This window comes from Enhydra lutris, unplaced genomic scaffold (assembly GCF_002288905.1).
Source record: "Enhydra lutris kenyoni isolate GAN:26980312 unplaced genomic scaffold, ASM228890v2 scaffoldscaffold1, whole genome shotgun sequence".
In the NCBI taxonomy this organism is placed as follows: domain Eukaryota; kingdom Metazoa; phylum Chordata; class Mammalia; order Carnivora; family Mustelidae; genus Enhydra; species Enhydra lutris.
In genome coordinates, this window is record NW_019154085.1 from 46,950,830 (window position 1) to 46,961,204 (window position 10,375).

The 10,375-nt window shown below is 62.4% G+C and overlaps 1 protein-coding gene across 1 annotated transcript; it reads right to left on the minus strand.

The window, feature by feature from the left end:
• Nucleotides 1-265: 265 nt before the first annotated feature.
• On the minus strand, nucleotides 266-8,252 carry LOC111145871 (chromosome unknown C2orf54 homolog). The gene is made up of 5 exons (XM_022501153.1): nucleotides 7,476-8,252; nucleotides 4,449-4,674; nucleotides 2,640-2,793; nucleotides 1,210-1,566; nucleotides 266-358 (listed from the first exon to the last, which is right to left on the minus strand). Exons 1-5 carry the CDS (start codon nucleotides 7,957-7,959, stop codon nucleotides 266-268), a joined length of 1,314 nt encoding a protein of 437 aa, XP_022356861.1. The 5' UTR covers nucleotides 7,960-8,252.
• Nucleotides 8,253-10,375: the final 2,123 nt, after the last annotated feature.

Here is a 10,375-nt window from a genome sequence, read left to right on the forward strand (position 1 = left end):
CACAGAATGGATCAATATCCATCTGGTGAAGCACAAGGCACCTTCATCCTGGGCTCTGGGGGGTCAGGCTGCTGCTCCCGGGGGCCTGCTGCCCAGCATGCTCAGACTCCTTCCAGGCCATCCCTGGACAGGTGGTCCCTATGGACATCTCTATTACCCACCACCTGCCTCCAGGTGAAGCCCATTCTCCTCTGCAAATGGCCTGGGATCCTCCGTGGGGCCGTGGGGCCAGGCCGTGGGCAGTAAAGACCGATCAGGGGATTGCTCAGCACTCCTCGTTGTCCAGAGTCCTGGTCTTCCAGAAGATGCTCTGCATGGCCAAGATCCGGTCCTTATCCTGTATATTGAAGACCTGGAACTGCAGATGGGACGGGGCATAGTGGGGTCATGGAGCTGTCTGGGGGCCCCATCACAGGGGCCTGGACAAAGTGTGGGACAACACATGCTCCTTGACCACCAGCACTTCCTGCCTCTGGGTCTCTACCTGTATGGTCCTCCCCAACCTGCACGGTCCTCCCCCACCCAGGGCCCTCTCCTCCAGGTGCCCTTCTTCACACACAGGTATCCTCCCCAGGTGGGCCTGACACCTGGGGAGGATACCTGGTGGAGGCCCCACCAGGTGCTTGGTTGAGGGCCGAGGAGGCAACTCCCCTCTTGCTTTCATCCCTCCAGCCCCCATGGGTCCTGGAAGGAGATTGTGTTGGCTCTTTAGGTGAGGGTGGGGGTCGGCCCTGGGGGAAAGGAACAGGAATGAGCTCGGTGGGAGCAGGGGAAGGGAGGGCTTAGCAGAGCTGACGGCACCTTGGGGGGTGGCTGGGAGAGCGGCCAAGTAAGCCCTGAACAGGCCATAGGGGGTAAACTCCTAGGGACACAGCGTGGGACTCCTGAGTGCAGGGAGGCAGCAGGAAACTGTCCCTGTGAGGCCTAGGGACAGCCATTCCCATTCACGAGGAACAGAGTCCCAGGGTAGGCAGGTGGGGCTCGAGCTCTTGCCATGTGTGGCTTTAGGGGCAGTTCTGGTGGGTAACGGAGGCTGGCTCAGACCTGGCCTCCAGGGGCACTAGTGGGCAGGGGCCCTCATGGCCTGTCTGGCCTTCAGATGTCCCACTCTTGCTGTCCAGAGGACCGACCTGCCCTGCCTTCCAGCTCTGTGCCCACCTGCATGTCCCCCTGGGCCTGCCCGAGACCCCCTCAGCACGCCACGCCCACCTTGTCCAGCAGGACGTCAAAGTAGGCGGTGGCCCAGTAGGCCGGGTTGCTGGCAGGCAGCTGCAGGAGCGCCTTGACCCCACTGCCGAGGCGCGGCGGGGGGCTGCGGCCCAGGTGGGTCACGTGGATGCGCAGGGACGGCTCTGGCTGGCTGGCGAAGTGCTCCACGCGTTGGTACAGGGCGTTGAGGTCCAGCCCGGCATCCGCAAGCAGGTTCCGCTCGGGGTGGAGGAAGTCCGGCAGGTTCCTGGTGGCCAGACAGCAGAGCAGCACCACCAGCAGCCGGTACACGGCGCCCTGCAGCTCCGCCCAGTCTTCCGGCTCCGGGAAGAGCACTGCGGCCCACAGCAACACAATCTGAGGCAGGACTGGGGGTCAGAGCCCACCAGAGCATGTGGCCTGCTCCAGCCCAGGGCAGCCCACCCCTCCCGGCTTCCCCACCAGCCTCACACCTGGCCCCTGCAACCCACCCCCCTCGTCTAAGCCTACCCCCCCCAGCAGCCCCCTGTCCCATCAGCACCCCTCCCCCACACTCCATGCCTCTGCAGCCCTCTGTCCCACCAGCACCTCTCCCCCACACTCCCTGCCTCCCCTGGAGGTCCCAGGGTGGGCTCAGCTCCTTCCCACCTACAGTCTCCATTCTGGCCCCTCCCCAACTCCCCGAGGGCGAGATACCCCGCCCCCACCCAGCTCCCATCCCAGGACCCCTCAGCTCCTCTGGCCCTTTGCTCCTGCCCCACTCCCCTTGGATGATCATGACCTCCTACTGTGCAAGGCAGCCTGAGCGGAAGAACCCTACCCTTGGGCATTGTCTTTGCGTGCGCGCGCGTGTGTGTGTGTGTGCGTGTGTGTGTGTATGTGTGCGTGTGTGTGTGTGTGTGTGTGTGTGTGAAAAAGCCCTAAGAATGGAGCTTCCTGACTGCACCAGGCACCCTCTACTCTCCCTCTCCCTGAGGCCCTCAGCCAGAGGCCCCTCCCCTGCCACACCACTGCAGCTACCTCTCTGTGCCCTCACTACCCCTCCTCCCACCAACCCCCATCATCCTTCGCTCACTGTGGGGCTCAGGAGCCACTGTGTCCCAGACCCCAAGCCCCCCCCCCCCAGAAGATGGCAACCCCTCAGAGGTGGGATGGAGGCCTTCAAGGGATGGAGAATGGGTCAGAGGGAGCTCCCTGACAGGCCAGCCCACACTCCCAGCCCCTCTGAAGACCAGCCTTACACCACCCCCCCAACCCCAACACAGCTCACTATGGGCAGACCCCACACAGGCCAAGGAGGACATGGCTCCAGCCAAGTCCCAACAGCCCAGTGAGCAGCCGAGAGCTGCAAACAGGGCTGCTTCCTCTCAGAGGGGGAATACCCGGCCGGTGACCTTCACAGCCGCCAGGGGCCCTTGTGGCCGAGAGCCCCCCACCCCTGGCCCATGCACCTTCAGATGGCCGAAGGTCAGGCCAGGGCTCTGGCCACCATCACGCCAGCTCTCGTGGTTGACCCGGTCCAGGATGGAGAGGCTGTCCAGGCGGTGGCCCGGGAAGGAGCCCAGTGCACCCAGCAGTCTGGTGAGCAAGTAGTCAGTGGAGACCCTGGGAGCCGGGACAGGCACACCACAGACGGTTAGCATTGTGGCCCCAGCCAGGAATCTGGGGCAGCCTGCCTCCACCACTTCACCCCAGGAAGAAAAGCCCCCAGCTTCTGTGGCCTCCCCGAGAGAGGACCCGCGCACAGTCCAGGCCACGACAAGGCCAGTGGCTGCACCTAGCACACCCTCCCCATGGTTCCCAGGCCTGCACGTGTTGGGCAGTCAAATGGGAAAGGCCAGTGTTCTTGGAGAGACGTGTAGGCCCCACAACATGGAGAGGTGGAGGGAGCCTCCAGGCCATCTTGGCCGTTTTGTGTGGACAGGAAGGTGCCACTCTGACCTGCCCAGGGTGGATGGGCAGTTCTGGTCCTTGGGCTCGCACGTCCACTCCATGCCCCATTGGGAAGTCCAGCCTTCCCCGGGCGGCCACGCAAGAGCTTGGGGCACTGCACCCCCGTGGCACTCACTGTGGACTTGCTGAGCCGCCAAAGGGGTGGAATCTGAGGTCCCCCCAAGGGCCCCCTTCTGTGGAGTCTCAGTACTGGACGGCCGACTGCCTGCACACCCAGAGTCTGGATGGAGGGACAGGGGAAGGACCGTTCCCTGCTGGCCTGCACACATGACTGCCCAGCCCACCCTCCCTTCCTTCCCGCAAGCCCGGACAAAGCCCTGCTCAGGGTGAGGGGCTCAGAGGCGCTCAGAGGAGCCTTTCTTTGGGGGCAGAAGGCCACAGGAGGGCATAGCCAGTGCCATGAACATCATCGACTTCCAAGAATTACCTGTAAGAGCAACACCCACCCCCCCGCCTTACTTCAACCCGGTGCCCGGTTCCCAGAAGCAGCACCTGCCGTAGGAGCTGGTGGGTGGGTCACCCCCCTCAAATCACAGCACCCCTGCCTGCAAGGTGCTGTGGAAGCCATTTTGGAGCTGGAGGGGGCTCAGTCCCTGCCCTTGGCTTGGGGGTCTCAAGGGCAGCTCAGCCTCTGCCACGTGCCCCCCACCCCCGACTCTCTCTTTCCATCTCACAGACACCAACTCAGGGCCTCTCTTTCCTTCAGGTGCATCTGAGGAATGGCCCTAAGCACCTCACCGAGGGATGGAGACTGGAGGTCCACAGGAGGCTGGTGGGGGAGGGGACAAGCAGCTAGCCCCACGGGTGGGGGACATACCATATCCCATCTGGGAGGATGCTAGCAAATTCCTCTGGTCACCCTCACTGTGCGGGGACCCCTCCCGGCCACCCCAGGACCCTGTGTGACCCAGATAAGTCTCTGTCCTCTTTCCCACTTTCCCACCTGAAACAAAGGTGTCAGTCTTGGTCATGAGGGTCCCCTTCCAGGCGGCCTCCTGTGTTTCCCAGTTTCTCCCTGCCTCTCCTCACAGCCTGCCCTGCCCACTCCTCATGTGGGGTGGGGGCACAGCTCCCCCCTCACCACTCCCTGCAGCTGTAAGGAGCTGAAGCTGGCAGTAAGGAGTGAGCATCCCGGCCAGATCCCACATCCCCCACCCCTCAGAGATCCCAGTGACATTGGTATGGATGACTAGGGCAGGGAGGACATCACCGCAGACCTTCCAGCTCAGAGTGAGGGGAACAGTGGTGGGGCAGCCCCCTTCCTGCCAGCTCCCCAGGACCCCCAGACCCCAGGAGGCGTGTCCTACCTCCAGTGTTGGGCACCAGCTGGTACCAGCGCCACCTCTTGGCTGACGATCCTCTTCAAGCTGCCTTCAGGGAACCCATGCGTCAGCTGGGCCCCCTCCAGGGAGGGCACCCTCTGCCTTCTTCGTACCACAGGCACGACGTGGAAGCACACTGTTCTCCAGCCACTGGACACCAGCAGGGACAGATGGAGCTCCTCCTCCCTCAGGCTGTCTGCGTTCAGAGACCCTGCAACAACCCCCATGCCCCGGAGTCCCCATCTCAGGCTGCCCCTCACACCTCTTGGAAGGGGCTGAAGAGGTGCAGGATGGCCTGGGATGGCCCAGGAGTAGCACACGTGTCCCCGAAGGCCTGATGTAGGACATGCTTGGTGCCCAGCTCCCAGGAGGGTCTGGATCCGAGGGCTGACAATGAATGAGCCTGCCCTCCCTCGTTCTACTCCACACCCTGGGTCCCCAGAACAGCATCCCAGACAGCACATCGGAGTAAAGATGCTCCCACATCCCTCATGGCTGACGCAGCCCAGCGCCCACTCCCCTGACCCAAATCCCCCAGACCAGCCAGGAGGGGACATTCCAAGGACAGTGGGGGCACTCTGGTGTAACCCAGGGCCCTCTGGACTTCCATGTCAGTTGTCCCTCCCCCCACCCCGCCGAAACATACTGATACCACAGAGAAGGAAAGGGGATCTGAACAGTGTGGGGAACCCTCGCATCACCAGCCCTGACCAACACCAGCCAACACTGGATTCAGAGCGGTCACCCCTTCCCTCCCCTGGCGCTGCCCAGCGAGGGCGCTGGTTAGAGGTCAGGGACCAACCTTCTGGGAGACATGTGCCAAAGGAAGTCCCCAGTATGTGCCTAGGAGAAAGGTCTCTATGGGACTGAGCGTGGGAGCTGCATTCCCACACTGTCCCACCGCACACAGCCCACCACAGCCCTTCGCAGCACTGGGGGTCCTGTATGAAGGAGCCTGGTCCCCCATTAGGCAGACCCTTCCCCCAAGTCTCCTATACAGTAGTTCTTGGGCCACTTCTGGGGACCTAGCCCAGAGCAGGTCCTGGTCCTGCCACCTGGGCCACTCTATCCCCCCCATGAGCCTCAGTTTCCCTGTCAGTTAAAGGAAGAAGGAGTTAGGTGATCCCTGGCCCCTCCCAATTCAGGGTTTGAGCTGCGGGTGGTGGCTTTATTTCCTTATCTACTGCTGGTCACACCTTCTGGCGGTGGAGGCAGGCGGCTTGGAAGGCAGCCACACCTGCAGCCCCAGCCCGGTCACGCCACACCCTGCCTTAGCCCCTAGGCTGGTCTCACCGGTTTCTGCCCTGGGTGGGAGCATCCTGGACCTTGTCACCTAGAGGGAGCTGCTGTGTTTCCCTTTTAAGGTAAGTGTCAGGAAGCAATGCCTGGAATTTCCCTGTGTGCTCAACTCAGGTGGGTGTGGTCCCAGGCTCCTCTGCTCTCTCAGCCAGGAACTGAGGATGGTGGAGACCCAGGGATAGTGAAGAGAGGCAGCTCAGAGTGCGCCCAAATGGCCCAGACTGGGCACACCCCAGCAGGTGGGTCTGCTCCCAGACGGGCACAGGGCTGGCAGGGGCTAAGGCCAGGTGGGAGTGGCTATGTTAGGTCACAGAGGCAGACAGACAAGGCCTTGAGGTAATTGAGAGGTTCAGAAGATGAGCAGAGAAGATGTGGAAGGGGCTGGAAGCTGGCCACACCTAATGACAGGCTCCGGCTGCCCCAAGAAGGTGGCCACCGGCCCCAGGTCACCAGGCAGGCCTGGGAGGGGCCAGATCTGGAAGTTGTCCCCTCTTGGGGCTGGAAGTCCATCCAGGAGCCACTCTGAGCAGCCCAGGGCGGGTCACTCTCCCCAAGATGGGCTGACCATCTCACTCTGCCATCACGGCAGACATGAGGACCAGCCGCCACCGTGGCCTGTCCTTCCCAAGGGAGGCTGGACATTCTGTTTTGGTCCCCAGTCCCTGCCAGGACAACCCAGTATATTTGCTCTGGTCCCCAGGAGGAGGCCCTGCTGTCCGGATCTCTGCACCTGCCTCTTCCCGGGACTCTCACAGTCCAGGCGGCCCCCGCTGGAGGGAAGCCTGCCATTTGTGGTCCAGCCAGGAGCCCTGCACCCCCCGGGGGCTCCCCACCCCGAGTCACACCATGTGGGCACCCAGACAAGACACTAAGGCCAGACTCCAGCACGGAGCCTGCTCAGGGCCCAGGACACCAAGTAGCAACAGGACCATGCACTGAAACAAAACTGTGCAGGTATACACACACGTCCACACACTCTCTCATGTGCGCCCACTTCTGCATGCACATGTGCACACACTCACACATGTGTCCACAATCCTGCACACACACTCACTCACTCATGTGCACACACTTCCACCTACACATGTGCACACACTCAGACATGCATCCATAACCCAGACACACACACATGCACACACATAGTCTTCCCAGTGCAATGTGACCAGGGACTGCACTCAGGGACATCTGTAAGGACAGCAGGCTGAACCAGAGCTGGTAACAGGACCACTTGCCCAGACCTGTGGCTAGACCCTCATCTAGCAGGTCGGTGGGAAGATGGTGCCCTGGCAGGCGTCGTTTCCAGCTGTTTCACTAGTAACAACCTGTCCCCTGTGGCCACCAAAGTCATCAGGTGACATGGAAACAACATGATCTGTCTTCTCAGACGTGTCTGGAGCTAGAAAGGACCTCAGAGCAATGTCCCCCGACTCGTGTGCCCTGACACACACACTGAGAGACCCTGTCTGTGCACGCATGCGCACACGTGCACACATACACACTGCCATCACACGTGTGCCCCGACACACACCAAGAGACCCCGTCTGTGCACGCACACGCATGCATGCACACACTGTCATCACACATGTGCCCCAACACACACGCTGAGAGACCCCATCTGTGCATGCACGGGCACACACGCATGTACACACACACACACACACACACACACACACACTGCCATCATGCGTGTTCCCACAGTCGCTTGGTGGCTACCTGGTGCGATGAGGCTCTGGTGTTTGCAGTGCACGATGGCCGCCACCAGAAGGTCCTTGAGGACACGCAGGACCTTGCTGGGCACAATGTGGCTGCAGCAGGTGCCACTCCCCTCCGAGGAGATGCTGGAGACGTCTTCGGCTGTCCACCGCTCCAGGTTGGCCCCTTCCCTGGGGATACCCAGGCGGCAGGACGTGGGTCCATCCCCTTCCTCGGCGGCCCCCGCCTCTTCAACCAGGAGGACCTCGGCGTCCACCCACAGGGGCACCTCCATGCGCACTGGGTCCTCGGAGGAGCGCAGGGCAAACTGGAAGGCCTCCAGGTCCCGGGAGTAGTCCACGAGGAAGCGGGGGTCCAGCTCGTGCACCCGCTCCATCACCACTAGCAGCACGTTCTCCGCTCGCTGGTAGTCCTGTGCCCGGGGCGCCCCCCTCGAGCGGATGGCCTGCAGGTAGTGATGCCACAGGGACACCTGCACGGCCATGGCTGGGGCCAGGGCACAGGGGCAGCCAGGGACTGAGGACCCAAGGACGTGCGCAGGCCCCGGAGAGGAGCAGGTCTGCGGGCGGGGCCCCAGCTCCCCGCAGAGCAGAATTCTGGAGCTGCCACCGGGTTAAATAGCTGAGCCAGGCCGGGCCTTTGAAGAGGGGGTGAGTCAGTCCCCAACCATTAGGAATGTCACTGGGAGCCTAGGGCAGGGGGAGGGGCTGGGTCACAACTCAGCTCTGGCTCCTCCCTCCTGTCACACTGACTGCCTCTTAGCTGTTCCAGAGAGCCCTAGAGAAATACCACAGTCAGGCCGTGCCCCTTCCAGGGCCTGGCCACCTCCTGCAGGCCATTCCTGGTGCCCCCCATCCCTGTGCAGCGGCCACAGAAACTCTGTGACACGCAGGTCTCCCACCAGCCTGGGGGAGGGACACAGGGCAGCCTCCTTGCTCAGATGACAAAGGTGAGAGTGGGAGGTAGCCTCCCCAGGCCCCCGGAGGAAGAGCCCGCTGCAGCTGCCTCTGAGGAGCCTGGATGGCAGGCTAGGGGGTCTGCACCCCCTCAACAACCTCCACATTCCACTGAGGCACCTAAGCCCGGCCAGAAGTGGGGAGCCTCTAATGGGGGGGTCACCTGCCCACCCACCACCCGGGTGAGAATCCTGCCTCCTCTCCCTGCAGCGCCACACTTCCAAACCCCAACCCGGGCCCTAGCTCAAACTTAAGAGAGCCTGTACCCACCTGGGTCTGCAGCTCTAGGGGACATCTCCTGGGCTCCTTACCGGGTGGAAAGTCTCGCCCTGCGGGCCGCTTCAGCACAGCACTGGGAGCCCTGCCTGGCCCAGCCTGTCTCCCTGCTCAGGTGGGCAAGTCCCAACCAGTCACCAGGGAGCCACCCCCACTGACCCTTGGCCCTGCTGGGCCAGCCCTATATGCACACACACCCCACCCCACCCCCACCCCCCACGCCCAGTGTCTGCAAACAGTAAACTTGGAGATAGCCCCTAATGAGGTTTCCCGGAGACCGCAGCCCTGCAGCCCTCAGGGTGAGCCCTCTCCTCCACCCACACTTGGGCCTCAGATACCCAGAGCTGCAAGCAGAACCCAGATCCAAGGGGCACCTGGGTGGCTCAGTGGGTTAAAGCCTCTGCCTTCGGCTCAGGTCATGATCCCAGGGTCCTGGGATCAAGCCCCACATCAGGGTCTCTGCTCCGCAGGGAGCCTGCTTCCTCCTCTCTCTCTGCCTGCCTCTCTGCCTACTTGTGATCTCTGTCAAATAAATAAATAAAATATTTAAAAAAGAAAAAAAAGAACCCAGATCCAAGGTGCTCACTTCCTGGTCCTTGGAACCCCCAGGGCCTGGCTCTCTCTTTCATACCTCCCAGGACAAAGATCTCACCACCTCACAGTGCAGCCCATAGTACCATCAAACAAAAGATGAGTTTCCTTCCTCAGACCTGACCTGGTCCTGTCCTCTGGGGTTGTCCAGAGCACGTCAGTCCCTCTCCCAGGGCAGCCGCTCAGTGTCAAGGATGCTGATGCCCTTGGCCAGCCTCCTACCCCATCCATACCATATTCTGCTCCCCACCACACACTCTGCATGGCCCTTCCATTTTCACGGGACTCTGATCTATAGGGAGGGGCATTGCTGTGGAGGACCTGGGTCCCGCGCTCCTGACTCTGGCCCTGCCTGTGCCTTGGCTCCACCATCTGCAACCCGTGATATCACGTTTCTCCAGCTTCCTTGGACCTCAGGGCAATCCTGAATTCCCCCAGGAGAGCAGGTGGCCCCCCTCGGCACGGCGCTGCAGGGACCTCCCCGGCTCAGGGGCGGCCCCAATGTTGTGTACCCCACCCCCGGTCCCAGGACCCCCCTCCTCAGGGAGAGTGAGGCCGTGTCACCCACGGCCCCAACCCCCCAGTTTTCCCTGGAGCTCTGCTGAGAAGGCCCTGCTTCCTTTCCCAGCTGCCTCCAGCCTCCAGTCCAGGCTGCGGGCTTGTGGCACGGGCTGGGGGTTGAGGACAAAGCCCTATGGGAAGCACAGAGACCCGGAAGCAGCTGGGGTGGGTTAGAGGGACAGGGTGTAGCCCGTGTGGACCCCAGTGGCTAGGGATGGGAAGAGCCATAGCGCCAACGGGGTCAAGGCCTGGCCCCAGGAGGGGGGCCTGCACTCCCGGGGCGGGGCTGCGGTGAAGGGGCCTCAGGGCACGGACCCCAGAGCCGTCGGGCACCAGGGTCCACGGTCACTCAGGAAGCTGGGCCCAGGGAGACAAGGCAGGAGCCGGCAAACTAGAAACCACAGCAGGAGAGAGAAACAAGCTCCTCACAGCCATCCCCGGGCCACGGTCTGACCAACCGGCCAGCCGGCCAGCCCGAGCTGCTGGAGCTTTTGTGTGCTGGAGTGTCTGGCCTGA

What these genes read in the sequence shown, in the direction of transcription:
- LOC111145871 (XM_022501153.1), bottom strand. Translation starts at nt 7,959, where the DNA reads ATGGCCGTGCAGGTGTCCCTGTGGCATCACTACCTGCAGGCCATCCGC. An exon ending in CCAGAGCCTCATCGCACCAG is followed by an intron (nt 4,675 to 7,475) that starts GTAGCCACCAAG and finishes GGGTTGTTGCAG; the next exon opens with GGTCTCTGAACGCAGACAGC. An exon ending in TGACCTTCGGCCATCTGAAG is followed by an intron (nt 1,567 to 2,639) that starts GTGCATGGGCCA and finishes GTCCTGCCTCAG; the next exon opens with ATTGTGTTGCTGTGGGCCGC.